This window comes from Macrosteles quadrilineatus, unplaced genomic scaffold (genome assembly GCF_028750875.1).
Source record: "Macrosteles quadrilineatus isolate MER2022 unplaced genomic scaffold, UCM_ALF_1.0 Scaffold_5__1_contigs__length_97177068, whole genome shotgun sequence".
Classification (NCBI taxonomy): domain Eukaryota; kingdom Metazoa; phylum Arthropoda; class Insecta; order Hemiptera; family Cicadellidae; genus Macrosteles; species Macrosteles quadrilineatus.
This window is the reverse complement of record NW_026542598.1, coordinates 7551386-7569968: the sequence shown is the minus strand read 5'-3', so window position 1 is coordinate 7569968 and position 18583 is coordinate 7551386. Positions and strand designations below refer to the sequence as shown.

Below are 18583 nucleotides of genomic sequence, written 5' to 3'. Positions count from 1 at the left end.
GGTTGTTGAATTTTGGACTAGAGTCTTGGCCTTCAAGATTTCATTGGCATTCATACTGAAGTTCAATTTGTGGCTAATTATTATCTCAGAAATATTCACCCTTACTTTAGAATACGTTATGTATTAACCTCAGCATTTCATGGATGATTAATCTGTTCTATTGCCTGTTTCAGCGAGGAGGAGCAGACACTGAACCACCTGGTAAAAGTCCGATGGTTGCAGCTGTGATGCCCAACACTACAAATAGTAATCAGCAGCCCATGGACCAAACATCCATGTTGTCACACTCCCAGCAATCTCAAGATACCAAGCCACTACAACCTTTCTCCCAACAGCAGAGCTCACAATTCCGACCAAACTTCCCCTACAACAACAGCAACAATAATCAGTTCCCTCCTGCGTACTCTGGTATGAACCAGAACTATCCCAACTTTAACCCTCAACAGCAAGGTGACTTTCACAACATGCCTCCTCCATATCCTGGCTTCCACAATCAGCAAGGCTTCAACAACCAGAACATGTATGGCACTGGGTTCGGAAGTAATTATTATCCGTCTCAGCAAGATTCCACATTTGGCGGAAGTAATTATTGGAACAACCAGTTCTTCAACAATGATCCCAACAGTTCAGGGGTGTTCCCCAACTTCAGCGAGGGTGATGCAAACAACTCTAACTTTTACAATCAAGAAATGATGGGAGCGGACGGATTCAACCATGGAAACCGAAGTTATAACAGCGGATTGGGTGTGAATCGACCTGGAATGAGTGGTATGAACCCTATGCAACATGGACGGATGGGTATGAACAATCCTTCCCACGGAATGATGGGTATGAACTCCAATATGAGTGGAATGAACATGAACAATATGGGCATGCCTGGGGGACTGAATAGTATGTCTGGCAGTAATATGTCCATGAGTCAGAACAACTTTGGTATGAATCAAGGTGGATCTCACGGGATGAACACTATAGGACAGAGTAGTTTGGGAATGAGTTCTCATGGTATGTCAGGAATGGGTATGGGACAGTCAAGCTTGGGAATGAATCATCAGTCACAAGGAATGGGTGTAAACCAGATCACAGGCATGGGAGTTATGGGATCCCAAGGTTACAACAACATGAATGTACCTTCCTCTCAAGGGCCCATGAGTGGCTTGCCCGGCATGTCGCAAAACAATCCTATATCATCTGGAATGAGCAATCAAAGTGCATCTTCAGGAAGTATGCAAACAATGACTAATTCTCAAGTAAACTTAATGAGCAATGCTTCTAACCAATCCTCGATGGAGAGCCAACAACAAGCTGCAATAGAAAATATCGCAAACAACTTGATGATGTCTTCTCAACAAACCTTACAAGCACCTCAAGGATTGTTGGGTGGAGGTGAAAATAATTCTGTCAATCAAAGTAGTTCACAACCTCCCCAGAACTCTCAAAGTCTTATGAACCCTCAACACCATTCATCCAGCCTACTAGGAGATATGCTGGGAAATAGTCAGGGAACTTCTCAAAACCTAATGGGAGGAATTCAAAACCAACAGAGTCAACTTGGCAATATACCTCAGACACAAGTGAGCTCCACTGCAGTAACGTCGCAGAACCAGCCCAACATGATGCCTCCATTACAGGGCTCACATATGATGGCAAACATGATCTCAAGCTCATCAAGTACTCGCAGCATAACAAGCCAGCATGATTCTTCAAACTTGGGATCAATGCAAGGCATGGGAGGTTCTAGTCTTGATAATCAAAACATGATGGGTGGCAATCATCTATCTCAAACGATGTTGAGAAATTCTCCTAGCTCAACAGTCACATCAAGCCAGCAAAATGTTGGCAACATGCAAAACCAACAAGGGCTTCTGGGTAGTCAGTCTGCAATGGACACTGTTCGAGGTTCTATGTTTAGAAACCCAACATCCAATCAAAGTATGTTTAGTCAACAAAATATGGGTGGTAGTACGCAAGGGATGTTCAACACTTCAGCCCAACCTCTTTTAGGCAGTTCTCAAAGCAATATGATAAATCAAAACATGTTGCATAGTCAACCAAACATCTCTGCTAGTGGGAATATGTCTAGTTTTGATCAAGCTAGTTCCCAAAATTTGATGTCTAACCACCATTCAAACATGATGGGCGCCCAAGATCAAAGTATGCCCAGTGGGAGTTCCTTATCATCTACAATGACCTCGCAACAGAACATGCCTAGTGCTCAACAAGATAACCAGATGTTTGGAAACCAATCCATATCAAATAATCCAATGAGTAATCTCCAGTCTATGCTAAACAATCAAAACATGATGGGTTCGCAGAGCGGGTCTCAAAGCTTTATGACTAACAAGAGACCAAATGATAATTTAAGCATTGGCCAACAAAATGCTCAGGGAAATCAAAGTGGAATGATGATGAACCATCCAAGTGGAATGACTGACCAGATAATGCACACAAGTCAACAGCACAGTATGTCCACATCAATGGACAGTTCCCAGCAGAACATGTTTGGAATGAATCACAGTCAAACATCTTTAAACCCAATGGGTCAATCCGGATTTATGAGTAATCCAAGTATGTTGGGTCCTGGGATGGGTAATTCTAATGTAATGAGCAATCAAACAATAATGGGTTCTCAAAGCATGGGAATGAATAATCCACATGGGATGTATTCCAATAATCAGATGAATCCGAACAATGATATCATGGGCGGAAACACTGGAATGATGGGTAATCAGATAAACAATCCATCATTTAATCCAAGTCAAATGGGAAGTTCAAACAATATGATGGGTTTGTACAACCAACCAGGAATGATGAACTACCCTGGTGTGATGGGAAATCAAATGAACAACATTGGTATGATGAATCAGTCAAGCATGAGTAATCAAAATCCACCTTTCGGTAATAACATGATGAGAAATCCTTCTCCAATGATGGGAATAAGAAATCCACAATCAGCTGCAGGCGTCAATCCCGATATGAATCAAGGATCAATGACAAGTAATTTTACAAACCAGAATAATTTTGGAGCATTTGGCAACAGTACTGTGACATCTTCCAGTAATTTAAACCCCAATCAGAGTCAAGATATTAAGGCAGGGCCAAATTCTTTCCCCAGCACCACAAGCAGCAATTTGTTCATGTCTGGTGGAGAGTTTCACACTAATAATACTAACAGTCAAACAGGGAGTCAAAATTCTGGAAACATTTCACATAATAATATGAATAACGACTATAACAACTACAACATAAATGAGGATCAAAAAATGTGGGATGATATTGCTAGTAAATGTGGCGACAAACCATTGGAATCTAAAACAGAAAATGAAGAAGTTACCAAAGAAGGAAATGCTGTGAAGAAAGAATCGGAAATTTCAAAAGACAATCAGTTAAAACTTGATGACAAGTCATTTAATCAATCAGGAATTTTGAAGTCAGAAGAGGATAATGGAAGTGAAAGGAAAGAAAAAGAACATAATGAAAAGGAGGAAATTAAATCACCCAAGGCTGAAGGAGATAAGGAAGTTAAAGAACCAACAGCCGATGTAACAGCAACGGCAGTCGCTACTGTAAAGAGTTCAAGAGGGGAAGATGCCGGAATTCCGTATGATTGGGTAAGGGTTTTTACTATTTTACCCCAAATTTGTTATAAACAGAGTGACAATTAGTTCTGACCTTTCTTTACCTCTAAACTACAAAACAAAGATTTGGAAAAAAAAGTAGGGATGGATGAGATTGGATTTTTAGTTCGAGACATGACAAGATGGGATTTTTATTTCTCATAAAATTTTGAGACGAGATTTCCCTTCTCATACATGTCGGGAAATGCACATTTTCGACATTTTAACCAGATTTTGTAACATTTTTAAATACCTACTGATTTATGACAGATGACTGGTTAAATACAAAAATAATAATAGACAATAATATTTCAAATCTTTTATTAAAAACATTAGTAAAAACGTCAGTATAAAAAATATTAATTAGGCCTACCTTATTAAAAATAACTCTTCTGCATAGGAAACATGGTGATATAGTTCAACTTTGAAAAATACCAAATTTATCAGTCTAAATCTAAAACATCAGTCTTACTAGTTAAGTATCGAGTAAAAAAATCAAGTTGTTTACCTGTTAATTAAGTTGTCTGGGTTAGCAATATAAATTTTAAAATAATTCTTCTACCCAACAGGCAACGGAGTTGTTGAAGGACTACATTCCTGGGAATATAGAAGCTTCGGCAAAGTTTGCACTGTTCTTCTGCATCCTAGAGGAGTCGATGAGTCTGGGAGACAGAGTTCTTGTGTTCTCTCAGTCTCTGTTCACCTTGAATCTGATAGAAGACTTCTTGCAAAGAACTGAACTGCCAGGAAGGCAGGAGAGATGGGCTAGAAACTGGAACTATTACCGTAAGTTATTGCAGCATCATATAGATGTTATAGCATTTTGTGTTGACAAGAATTCATTAAGTACATATTTTTGTTAGGTTTCTAGACTTGTCGCAGTTACAGTAAAAGCCTGCTAACCTGGTATACAAGGGACGTAAATTAATCCGGGATTGGTCTAAAGGTCTGAAATATTTTAAAGCCAGATAATCACATTCAACAGAACTAGAAGCAATCAACAGACGACAGGAGCCTGGAGCGAACAGCAGATGTCAGGAGCATGTGGTTTTAGTTATCTCTTGTTACTTGACACCATTAGTAAATAATTATAACAACTGATAATACCCAGCCTTAAAGATATTACATTTAATTTTTTTTCAAATTCAGCCTTAACCCAATTAAGTACATCTCAATTAATTCTAGTGTGTGAATGCCCCTTAAAGAGTTCACAATATGAATTTCTTAATTTTTTACCTGTGTAAAATTTCACAAAAAGGGGCATGCAGAGCATAAATCCGAGCATATGTGGTTATAGTGTCTATCAAGATCTGAAAGTTTACAGTTGCAGTTTTGTAAAATACTCGGAAAATTTCCTTAAGACACTTTGGCCAGTTTTTTGTGTAGTAAATGGTAAAAAAAACTGTTCCTAGAACAAGAACTGACTCAGTGATTGTGGTGATTTACAGGTTTGGACGGCAGCACCGGTGCAATGGAAAGAGAAAAGCTTATCAATGAGTTCAACTCAAATCCCAACATCCACCTGTTCCTGGTGTCCACAAGAGCTGGGTCTCTGGGAATCAACCTGGTGGGAGCCAACAGAGTGGTGGTGCTTGATGCCAGCTGGAACCCCTGTCACGACACTCAGGCTGTCTGTAGGGTATACAGGTGAGTCTCCACGATATCGACATTCAAATCTTTCTGTTGTATAAAGAAATGTTGCTCTTAGCTGACTGTGACTGGGAAACCAGGAAAATATGGAATAGTACATAAATTATTATGACTGATGGTTTAAAAGTTGTATTCTTTAAAACACAAAAACTTTGTTGAGCTAGTGCTGCTGCAGTTTTATAATCAATTTTTGTTTCTTTTTAGGTATGGTCAGAGAAAACCGTGTTTTGTTTACCGCCTTGTGACAGACAACTGCTTGGAGAAAAAAATATACGATCGGCAAATCAACAAGCAAGGCATGGCTGACAGAGTGGTGGACGAATGTAATCCTGACGCCCATCTTTCTATCAAGGTGATGCTTGTTACATTGCTTTCTTTGTCGCACGTCTTACTGGATTTCTAGAATAGGCCATATGAAGTGTCTCTCCGAAATGAAAAAATACAAGTATAACACCAAATGACATGGAGAGAATTGTTACGAACATATTTGTTTGTTTTAACATATCTACTTTAGTGAAAGTATTAATTGATTGACATTAGTCTAAAAGATTTTCTCATGTTTGCAGGAAGTGACTAACCTCTGTTGGGACAATGAACAAGATTCTGATGCCAAGGATTTCTCCGATATGAAGGACAAGTATATTGATGTTGTCATGCAGAAAATGCTTGAAAGATACAGCAAATTCTTGTCCAAAGTGAGTAGCCTAATTTTGATACTTTAATATAACAATGTTTGTAGATTTTGAAAACATATTAATAAAAATTAAACTCTCAGATATATTTTGGTTAGAGGAGTACCTATAAAAAGATAAAAAGCTCACATACGGTTGTGAAGGAAGGTATACTTAGATAATGGTTAAATAGTTTCAAATTGTTTTAAAAGTACATTTTTCATATCATTCTCATGTGACAGATAGTGTAGTGCTAATGAGCATGGGGATACATTGAATAAAGTAGAATGTTTCATCTCATTCAAATTTCAAACCACCCTAGCCTGTTAAATAAATTACTTGACTGATTTTCCAACAAAATGACTTTGTCTTTATATAAGTTACTTGTGCTTGCAGGAGCCATTCCAACATGAATCACTGCTTGTCGATCGCAAAGACAAGAAACTGTCTCAGGCGGAGAAACGACTGGCCAAACGAAGTTACGAGCTTGAGAAACAGGCAGCAAACAACAACACAAGACCTACATACGGCTACTACCCTGGCAACACCTCGGGCGTTGGGAGGTGAGTGTCATGGAAAAACACTCATTGTGCTAGTTTCAAATTGTTAACTTTTAGTAGCCTAAAAGTTAACAAGACAATTTTTTTGACTGTTTAAAATATTTAGGAAATTAAAACCTCTATATTCCTATCCTAAAATATGAACATTAAGAAGGAACTAATTGCAGTTTGTACTGTAAGGTTTCTGGAGGAAAACCCCTTGGCTTATGAATACTACATTAATGAAGAAGGAATTAATAAACAACTAACTAACTTAAGAACTAAGAGTCAAATCAAATAAAAATTTCTTTCATTTTGTTTCAAATTAACAACTTACAGTCATTTTACAAATATTATATCTACAATTAGGACTGCAATTACTAACCAGTAGTTCCAGGTAGTTGTAAGCACAAAGAAAGTTTACAACATAATAAACTTGGTATTTCGCACCAACAAGGGGCTTCTTCATATGCTTAGCTGAGAAATGTAGGTTGGGAAATCTGCTTTGAATAATATAAAATAAGTATCCTCTTCTAGAGGTTATAAAAATAATAAGAGATATTAAATACTAACCAATTAATAACCATCATGGGTATTCATCGTAAACCAAGAAAGTTCATCCATGTTTTTTTGGATAGAAGAAGCTCACAAGTTTTACAAACTACCAGAACTGTTTTTAAAGGGAAAAAAGCAACTTGGCTTTGTAATAATTATTGAGGAGAAAGGAAGGATACACAACTAACTCACCTGAATAAAGAGTCCCAGGAGGTCAATAGAACACTTAAAAAGTACACAATAAAATGTAATGATATTGATAATGATTATTTATTTGTACATAACATACAAATTTGTGAAAATCACATGCACAGGTGCTTCGTCTTGATTTCTTAAAAATTGATTGTCAGTCCTTAATTATTCTAAAATAGGGATGGTCAAGTCTCGAAATTTCGAAAAATTTTTGGGAAATTTTAATTCTCGTTACACAAAGACGAGATTTCTTTTTGGCCGAGATTTTTATCGAGACGAGAATAAAAAATAAAAAAATAAAAAAAAATAAAAACACCTGCAGAAAGTCAATGCAATACCCGCAATACAGGAGTGTGTTGTAGTTGCGTTTCCTTTGCGAAGGCGTTTTTATTTAATAAATTCTTTTAATGTAAATATTACTTTAATTATTTTAATAATATTACTTTAATAACATTTGAGAAGTTTTGTTAAGTGTAAGCAGTGTGAGGAATGTTTTATTACTATAAAAAGTCAAAACAAGTAACTATTTTATAAAAATTAATATTGCTTTTATTTTATGATTTATTTTATTTTAGGATAAGTTGAACTCTATCCTAACTGATATCACTATGTTTCCTAATCGTCTAGGCATTTTTAATAAGTTAGGCGTGATTAATAAAAAAATTTTATGCTGATGTTTTTTAGTAAAATATTGTAAATATTCTTGCCTATTATCATTATTTTTGTATTTAAACAGTCATCTAACAATGTTACAAAATCAGGTAAAAATTTTGAACGTGCATTTCCCGTTGTGTATGAGAAGGGAAATCCCGTCTCGAACTCGTCTCGAAATTTTATGAGAAATAAAAAATCTCGTCTCGTCTCGTCTCGAACTAAAAATCCAATCTCGTCCATCCCTATTCTAAAACATAAATTAGTTCCCAAGATGTTGATCACAGTCTTAAATTTAGTGCTACATTACAGCATATTCAAACATAACAAGGTTTATGTTCGCATGTAAACTACCAGAACAACAATAGATGCATCTGTAAGTCATAACATTACTAATTTTACATTTTCCCACCTCAGAGGCAACCCACTGATGAAGCCGATGGCGAGTGTACGTCCGATGCAGGCAGAGCTCAACAATCAGCTGATTAGAGATGCGACCAGCGGCCGACCCAGACAGTGGATACCTGCAGAGGTGTGGCAGAAACAGGGCATGAGTGCCCAGGAAATGACACTACCTCTAGGTATGGGCAAACACTTGTTAAATTTACATCTAATGGCATAAACAGTATACATTTTCAGTGCTCGATTTGTAAAAAATTATGTTCCGGAATTGTAACCTATTTAATGTGATTTGTACCAATATTTTTATCTTAACGAAAGAGAGGTAGGCCTACTGGAACTTCTTTCCACCGCGTTCCCCCACAAATCGAGCACTGTATATTTGTAATATCAACAAGTGTTCTTGTTATCAAAACAAATTTATTAAAATATGGAATTATATTATAAAACTTCCTAGCTTCTTGTGATTTTTAATTAGGCTAACTTGAAAATAAATAATAAAAATAACTCTTGTTACATCAGGAAAATATTTTTAAAATGATTGAGTTTAGTTAGTTCATCTTACTAATGTCATGAAGTTTTCAGTAAATTTTCAAAACACTTCAGTAAGAATAGAAAACTTTGCCTATAAAGTTCTTGTATGAAAATTGAGAATGCAAATGTCTCACTAGTAATACTTGAAAAATCTTAGTTGTTATTTCTATCAAACTTCACCCTGAGGCAGCAAACCTAAGTACTCATTAATGTTATAAATCTGACAATGTTCTGGTAATATTTGAGTGAAAATCCAATGAGGTAAATGGAAATTCCCTTGGTCTACAGATTTGCTGCGGCAGGGGTATTTAATTTACTAGTGGTTTTGTATGGATAAATTAGTTTTGTTTATTCAGAGCAACAAGTTTTATTCTGGAAATTTTGAACCTGTTAAACCTCTAAATGGCCTTGCATTTTATTTTCATGGGACATAATAACATGGGACATATTTCTGTAACATAATAAATAATGAAATAAAAAATGTTTATTTGAATTACTTTTAAGTTCATATTCAATGTCAGTTTCTTCGTTAAATACAACAAAATCAGAAAGCACAAATTGTAGATCTTTAGACCAAGCTAGACAAATTTCTTTCTACTACTTAAGGATGATTTACCTGTTGGAACAGATGTAGTTATACCCACCAACTCACCTGACCGGTCGTCCATCGTGCTGAAGGCCGGACAGAAGGTGATGGTGCTCAAGTCACCCAAGGGTATCTACATGCAGTTGGAGAACGGCAAGATCATCGCCATCCGTACAGCGTTCAAGGTCGGCGGCAAGGGAGAGAAGAAAGGCGTCGCTACCAAGGAAACTCCTGACGGTGTCAGGAAAAGTAAGTGTTCAAGCTCTGATGGAAGTCATATCAAACATGATCATGAATTTAATTAGTTATTTAAAATTTGAAAACTAAAATCTGGTTTCAAAAGGATATTGTGAGTAAAATAAAACCACCATCTGGAACCAAATTAGTTTCTTCGAATTGGAAAAACAATAATTACTTCAACTCAAATCAAACACCTACGGGATCTGAAATGGTGATAAAGAAGTATTCATTTGGAACCCGTGTATGCCTTCAAAACGAATCCAAACCAACATATTGTAAAAAAAAAACTATATTTAAAACTAGAATCCTGTTCCAAACAATTGTTTAAAATCATTATTTTTTTTTTAAACGATATATGTCTATTTTTATAGGGCAGAATGATAAAAGGTTTCTTTGATTAGGTTTTAAAGGCATGGTGTTTCACTTCCACTTGTAATTCAGTATGTTAAATATTACTTTCTAAAAATTATTAATATTCTCACAGACATGATAGCCCAATGGCAAATAGTATTGAGTCCAGTAACGATCTTGCTCGGAATGGAACCAGAGACTTTGACGGTGAGCACTACCTACACAATCATGGTTCTCCGGTTGAACCATCAGTTGTAACTCAAACTACGAATCAAAACTAGTAGCAAATAATGATAACTATATGCAGGTAAACCCATATTGATTAAAATAATCTAAGAAAATAGTAATTAATTGGGGCCTGAAATATTTATAATTAATCATTTTTGTTGTGCCAGTGGTTGTTCAGCCAACCAGGCAGCGAGCCCCAGCCAGTCTGCTGCCACTGAGAAACAACTCGAACATCTCCATCATCCCTCGCGGCGGAGCTGCTGGTCCCCGGGGCCCCAACAAGCCTCTCATGCGCATGCTGGGCAACAACAGAGGGATTCAAAAGCAGCCCATCGCCACCGCCAAGCCTTACTTTGGCGAGGGATCTGCTCATCCCCCCGTCACGGTGGGTTACAGATATTTTAAACCCTTTGAGGTGCATCTAATAAAAGATCACCCGTCTATTCAACTGCCTTAGAAACTGTCCAATGTTCATTTTAGTTTTTTTTTTAGAAGTCTTTGTTCTTGCAGGTGTTCATATTCCTTGATATATTTCGCCATTGATTTTGCCTTTTGTCTTCAGTAATCTAAGTGTAGGTCTTAAAAACTATTATTGTTCACGGACTATAGGCCTATGAAACAACTTGAGTGTTGTTGCTAATAACAAAATAAATTTTTTTAAAACTTTAGCATGAACAAACTGAACACTTATTTGAGTACAAGCTTTTACTCACCAATTAAATAGAAGACACTATATTTTAACTGTACAGCAGGTTATGATTGTAAATTAATCTTCACTGTTTTTGTCTCATTTAGGTAACCGTCACCAAGAAAAAGATTGGCGGAAACCAGACACCTTCCACCAGCACGTCACAAGTTGATATCCTGCGGGACCAGAAACAAGTGACGGTCACACCCATCCCACCTCCGAGTCCAAAGAAAACGGAATCCACACAACCTCAACCTGCCAAACCGACAGAAGACTCCCCTGTGGAGGGGTCGTCCAAGCAGGGTGAGGCAAGTGGAGGAAGTGAACACTCAGGAAGCAGTTCGGAATCACAACCATCGCCTGCGCCGACATCAGTAACCGACGAGGTAAAGTGCCCGATTGAAATAAAACCGATCAAAGTACCGCCCCATTCTAGTAATAAAAAGGAAAAGAACGTCAAAAAGACTGAAAGTCAGGGCAACAAGGATTCTAATACAGATAAAGAAAAGTCTGAACCAAAATTACCCATTCTCCCTCAATCTTTGAGTAAAGATTCTTCGCAGAAAATATCCATTGAAGAGAGAGCTAAAATGGAACCAAGTTTACAACCGGTTGTTTCATTGCAAAATTATAAGCATATTGGCTTGAAGAGTGATAAAACTGTACGAATGACTGATAAGAAAGAGAAGAAGAAAGATACCAGTCCTAAGGTCTCAGTTAATCCCTTGCCGTTTAAAAGTGGCTCTTTATCTATCAGTCCAGTTAGTAGCAAATCGTTGGCTTCAACACCTCCAGTGTTGTCTTCTACGTCTTCAATTTCCATCCAACCTGTCAAACTTCCGGCTTCAACTTCTGTTAATCTTGTCAAACCACACTCATCGTTTACTGTGACGCCGGTTTCAGAGGCTGACAGAAAATCTGAAGAGAACAAAGAACCATCCATGTCAATTATAAAGATCACAGAAAAACCCTCGACATCTTCTGTGACTTTAAATACAAAGCCTGAAAATCCTTCCTCTCAAACTAACTCTTCATCAGATAATCAACCTGTCGCATCTGTTAGCATCCAACCTATTAGTCAGACACCAAAATCAAATCCAGTTCAGACTACGACCACTGTAGTTCCTCCCACTCCTCAAGCAAACACATACACTTCTGCTGTGGATTTTAGTTTGAAGCCTGACTTTCAGCAGCAGTTCCAAGGAGCCACTAGTAATTTTTTCCCAGGTTTTCCCCGACCACCATTAGGGTTTCCTGCGGCAAATTTTTTCCAGCCGAGGAAAGACGCTTCTGGCAAGGATTTACCTGCAGGATTACCTCAGTTTCCGTCATTTGATGCAGCCAATTTCATGTCTTCAAATCCGTTCTCTGCCGCTGTGTCAGGCACAGGCTTTCCGGGGGTCACTGCTCCTAGGCCGAACAATCCCTTTACGGCGCAAAATATGGCCCAGCCGTCCGCACAATCTGCTTTTGACGCCGACTTTACGAGGATGTATTCAGCTTTTCACAGGCCAGAGCCTCAACAATCAGGCACAACCGGTTTCAACCCTCAAAACCCCCTGAATCCAGCTCAGTTCAATCCCTACGCTTACAGTCCATTTTTAATGCCCGGTTTTCCTCTACCTACTGCCACCCCTCAGTCCAATGTAGCACCAACATCTCAAAACCAGTCTCCCACTCAGTAAACACCAGGAACCAGTCATGCATTAATTGTTATGCAATTGATGTTGAACATTAGAATATGTATTAGGTCTGTTCTCTTCGGGAACATGTTTTAGTATCTTAGTAGTTGTGAATGTAATTGCAACTATAAGCTGTATACACTGGCAAGTTATACATGTGAATTTTGTACATATTTTGTATAAGATAGTGTGTAATATCAATGTAAGTATTATATCCCTGTCAATTTATTTATTTCACTATTAATTGTTTGATAGAGTTGATTAAGTGAGGTTACGTGAATCTGGTGAACGGACAATGGAATGTATATAGTTATTAGATCAGATGGTTCCTTTCCTTCACAAGACACTTTATTCAGACAAAAATTTTCAACTTTTGTTTGTTTGATAATTTTTGAATCAAAATTTTGGTTCATTATTATTTTTTTAGTTTAACTTTTACTAACGTTCATCAGCATCTTCAACTCATCCAACTTTACGACTGTGAAATTCTCTTATTGGGTTTTAAGATAACTGCAGTTATATGTATAACATCAAAATCGTTGAGTGTTGGATTTTGTTTTACACAGTTTATAAAAATAATATCTTTACACTAATGTATAGAACTTAATTATTTTTTGTAAATATTTAAATAATTGATTTAAAAAACAACTTTACAGCAAGTAAATATCATAGAGAAAGTAGTTTTTTTATTATTGAAAAATGACCAAATAACAGTACTGTAACAGTACTTTACAAATTGGACACAAACAATAAAAATCTAATGTACAATACAACGGAATTAGTAGTTGTAGATTTAAGATACTTGGTGCGTAAACAATTTATTTGCAGTCCTTCAGATAAAAAAAATAATTCATTGTTTAATTATATAGAACTATTTTCTAGCCTGGTTTTCATGTTTCTTGATTTTTCTCTTTTTTTCAAGTTTCCCTCATTTATGAAAGTGGTTGAGTTTTTTACTTTATTTATGCATGATTATCTTTGTTTTGTACTATAATTTCATGTTTGTTTTTTTCAGTTTTGATGAGGTGAACAGACTGCGCTAAATGGATTATTTGTGTGGCTTATTTTGGTTACTTGTAGTCACTATAAATGTTTCTGGATACATCCGTTCTCCGCTGTTCATACAGAAAAGGTTTAAGGTAATTGCTATGCTACACAACCCCAGTCATAACGAAGTATATATAGATTTTAAAAATAATACTTATTTTAACAGTTTGTAAAGGTAGCTTAACTTTTATATGAAGTTAATGAAAAAAGAACAAGGTTTTGCTTTTGAATTAACATTAATAGAAATGTTACTTTACCTCCTTGATTTTTTCTCGTGCTTAATTTTATAGTAATTTGATTTGATTTCAGTTGTACTATGTTAGATTAGTTTTACTATATATAATGACAGTAGAGTCTCGACTATCCGACCGCGGTTAACCGACATTCCAGGCTTTAGGGAACTGCTATTAACTGTTGGTTCAATGCTACCACAAGTTATATGAACTCCTCATAACTATATCTCTCTGCTATTTCTTGTATCTTCGTTATTCAATATTTACCTTGGCAGTTGCCTCTGCTCTTTATTGTCGTTTGAAACTTACAGAGGCAACTTTCAAAGTAAATGTAAATACTCATCAATATTGTTCTTGAATCTGGATCCACAAATAATTATGTTGGTTAAAACAAGACTTGTGGCTTTGTGGAAGAGTATCACTTTATCTTACATTTGACTGTTAAAGTAGTGGGGTTTTAACTTTTCAAATTTGGTTTAGTGTTAGTTTTCAAATAATAAAATCCCAATAGTTTTAGTAAAAGACAAACTTAAAAGCCTCAAATAGTTTTCAAAAAGACGTTTTATCAATTTGATGATCATGTGTATCCGACCTTGATGCTGGCAGTATAAGGCAGATATTCGAGATTCTACTGTGACACTTACATATTTGAAAGTTAAAATAAAAATACAAGTCTTAGGTTTTAGGTCTGATACGTTTTTTCAATTGTGTTCTTACTAGCTAAACAGAATTAACAATAGTATTGTAACACTAATCAATATTTAAAAAAAAACCACTTCAGCAAACCTGCAGACTTCGGGAATTTCCATTTGCTTGATTGGATTTTCACTCAAAAGTTTCCTTTAAGTTGTCAGATTTATTCTTAATTTAAATAACAGTTAGTTTAATGAGTACTTGGATTTGCTGCTACAGTTAAGGTAATAAAGTGTGTATTTTTAGTAAAGATGTTAGCTGCTTGGTATGAAATGAAAATGTTGCTAAATTGTATTTAACTATAACAATAATCAAGCAAACTACAACAGATAACTTATTCTCCATAAGAATAACATGAAAATTTAAAGTTTTTTTTTAACTTACCTGTTTCTGCTGTAGCCATTTAGAGAATAACAACGCTTGAATGACTAAATTTTTTTTTAATTCTTTAACTTATGGACTTCAGTTACTCCACCTGATTTCCAACTGTTACACTTTGTGTTAGTTACTCAAGTCAAGTTTTGGAGATCATCACCCACATTATCGTTATAATTGAGTTTTCTTCTCAATTACTAAAAAAAACTTGAACAATTTTGTAATGGGAAAATCTTTTTTTTTTTTGTTTTCAGGTCTCTTCATAAAAAATGTTCTTTCATTAAACTTGTGTTTTCACTTAGCATCACTTTTGGTTGGTAGTTTTATTTATTGATCAAGAACACATGTTTATTTCTCTCAAATTAAAAGCCTAATTACTACAAAGAAACCACTTTCTTAGATTTGTGATGTTTGTATTCAATTTAAGGAAGATCATTTTGTTTCGCTGTTTCTACCCAAACCTAATTACCTGAACATTACCTTTCCTTCACTCTGTGTGCAGCATTCTGTGACTGAAGTTCTAAGGTAGAAGTTTTAAACGACAGGCTTCTTTGCTTTATTGTATATTTCGCAATCGATGTAGAGATAGTTTATTTTTATTGAATTTTGTACTATATTATTAGCATAGGGTAGCTATAGTTTCGTTCATTATGAGTCCTACCCTTTCTTATTTGGTGATTTCATCGCACGAAAGTGATTATATTTTGTATATTATATATCCGGTTCTGTTTCTTTGTGAAAGAGTTTATATTTATTGATTTTTGTTCCTCAGTATTGTACAGATATTTTTATTTTCTACGAGGCTGTAAATAGAGTTAACCTTTCGTACTATATTCCCTCTTGTTATCTCTACTTTTTAGTGACAATTTTAGATTAGCGTACTTATGTGGTGTCGTTGTGACACGTTAAACGAAAATGTGCATTTTGATTTTAGTATTGTAGTATTAAGTTTCATATTCACTTCAGATTGGTTATGTGAATCTCCAAGTAAAGAAATGTTGCTGTGTTCCCAAACTAGGAAAATTAGTTAATATTCGTAAAAATGAATCAACCAGTGGTTCTTATTATTGTACCTGTAAAATTTTCATTTTAGAATTAAACAACTTCATGTGTGAATTATTTTTTAATTATAAACATTTTCAATTACTTTAGTTTAGCTAAAATGTTTTAGAGATTTAATTAGTGTTTATTTTAACCTCGTGGCTGCAAGATGTATGTCTTGTAACTAAATAGATCATTTAAATTATAAATTTGTATTGTATACACATTAATTGTGCTGCTGAAATTATTTTTAATTGACAATTTGGTGTTAATATGGTTAAACATATAACTGTAGCCAATCAGCATTTGGCTACATTTCTTCAATTTACTATTGATGAACCATTTTATATTACAATTAAATAATTTTTACTATAATATCAATCAATCAATCAATCAATCATTATCAATCATTAAGATGGGGACGACACTTAGGTGCGTATTTTAACCCAAATATGAGCGAAGGATGAGTGTAGAATGGTGTGAGATGATCTGTGTAGCTTTGTTACTGACTAAGATCAGCTGTTTCATTAGCCAGGATCATTTATTTAAAGCCCAATGATCAGGAACAGCTGGGTCCAGTTTCGAACCATCAAAAATCTACTGACTTTTCTCAGGATCGAACCGGTGACCTTTCGATTAGTAGGCGAGCACTATAACCACTCAGCTACCCAGCCAGTTATTTGAGTATATGAATACGATACTTATCTATTCATTGGAAAAAGTCAAAGAAATATTTCTGTTATCTGCTTTGAACTTTTTAACTTGTATGTACACACAAATGTGTTTGAAAGCCAATTTTAAAAGCAGAAAAATGTTATAATCTTAAAGTTAATTTTAAAAACATCTGTAGGTTAAAAACTTGTCATTTCATTTATATTTTTTATGTTTTTATTTTTAAATGTAAATTTGTAGGAAATGTAATATTGACCAATATGGATTTAAAATTACACCATCAGTTCCGAAGCAACAACCAGGGTGAATGTAATTTTTCAAAAACCTCAGGTTAATAAAATAAGGTTTAAGCCTACAGGGTGTTTATTCATCCAATGTTATTATCATGTTTATGTTGCTCATCCAAAATTTTACCTTTGGAACATCTGACAAGGCATTTGCTCTTTAACCTTATCAGTCATAATTGCTGTTCTGGGATTAGTACATTAAATTGTTCAACTTTTTATCGCCTTAATCTTCACATTATGATGATGCCATAGATGTTTACATCAGTCCCCTAGTGTAGTGAAATTGTTCACCAATTTGGAGTGAATGTGTATGAAATTGAGTTCTATGAATTTGTTATTTTACGTTGTTTTTAGCATAAGATTTTTACGTCATTATTGTACAAATTTATTAAAAATTGAATCCATCTTGGTTTTAGATGTAAAATTTTGTATTTATTTTCTCTTAAGGACTTGTAAGTTTTAATATGTTACATGTTAAGATATTAAATGTGAATATTTATGATACACGAGCAGAATTTAGATGTGAATTCTGTGATGACACCGGTCACAGTGTTATATTATCTTGGTGCAAATTAAAATAGGATTCAGACAAAGTATAATGGTTTTATTTTACTCCCTGTCCTGACAGTCTTTAACCTGTTTGCTGAAACTTAAGGAAAGAAGAGAGCATTGTAATATGCTACTTGTGGGACCAAGCATACATTCTTGGCTTGCTCTGTGAGTTTCACTTTCTTTGTAGACTTACATTATCCCCAACCCCGAACAAATTGTAGCAGTTTTGCTTCAGGGACACAGCTTGAACTGTGCAAGTCCAGGTCATTCGTCGGGTAGAAAAGATTTGCCCTGATTTGCTTTAACTTGGCATGTTCCCGTGGAGGCTCTAATGTCCTTTTAAATAGCTATTTGTATATTAAGAGCGTAAAGTACGTCATTTTAGCTTTGTGCAGCAATACATTTCGAAAGCGGCAAAGACCGTTTGTACTTGTAACACACAAGATTTTTTCTACCTCCATAACTAACTTGCAGGCTAACGTCCTTGCAACTGGGGTGGGGGGTTAGTATAAGAAACACTAGCTCAGGAACATCTAGCACTGGAAATAAGAGGATTTATTAGAGGGAAACCTGTATGCTATTTTTATTTTAAAGCAAAGAGCCAGACTGAAACCTAAGAGGGTTCTACCTGGTCAATTAAAGATGGCGGCTAAACATGCTAATGTTCCTGAACATGCCTCTACAGAACATTCTAAATAGTTATTTTTGTAACTAGTGAGCAAAGTGGCCGCACACAGCGAGTGCGGAATGTTTCTCAAGTGCAGCAAAGGGCATTTGCGCTTGTGTTACACATTATATTTTTCCTACAGCCACTATAAAGCATATAAATAATTAAGTGTTTCAAACGCTATACAAAACGTTAGGTTAAACCCAAGCGATGAGCGGAATGGGAAAACCTTTCCCAGCTGATTATAGTCGTAAAAAACTTTGGATGTTACTTATTTTCAAGAGTACACGTCAGTAATAAAATAATTTTGTAACTTTCTTGCGTGCACCATGAAGAAAAAAGTTTGTATGCTCATTCATACTTCTGTCTTGATTATTCAGGAAACAGATTTAATGAATCATGTTTTGCAGTTTCTGCTACATATTTCTTCTGGTGT

General features: G+C 35.5%; 1 protein-coding gene across 1 annotated transcript in view; it reads left to right on the top strand.

Annotated features, from left to right (window-relative positions):
• LOC128993813 (uncharacterized) overlaps positions 1–17521 on the top strand; it is a 44247-nt gene extending 26726 nt beyond the window's left edge. The window contains exons 15-25 of the mRNA XM_054417842.1: positions 174–3608; positions 4184–4400; positions 5063–5261; positions 5469–5616; positions 5831–5959; positions 6332–6498; positions 8290–8453; positions 9434–9640; positions 10378–10595; positions 11006–11284; positions 13596–17521. Coding sequence (XP_054273817.1) covers positions 174–3608; positions 4184–4400; positions 5063–5261; positions 5469–5616; positions 5831–5959; positions 6332–6498; positions 8290–8453; positions 9434–9640; positions 10378–10595; positions 11006–11284; positions 13596–13601 — 5169 coding nt within the window. The 3' untranslated portion in view covers positions 13602–17521. The remainder of the gene's footprint in view (positions 1–173; positions 3609–4183; positions 4401–5062; positions 5262–5468; positions 5617–5830; positions 5960–6331; positions 6499–8289; positions 8454–9433; positions 9641–10377; positions 10596–11005; positions 11285–13595) is intronic.
• The last annotated feature ends 1062 nt before the right edge of the window (positions 17522–18583 follow it).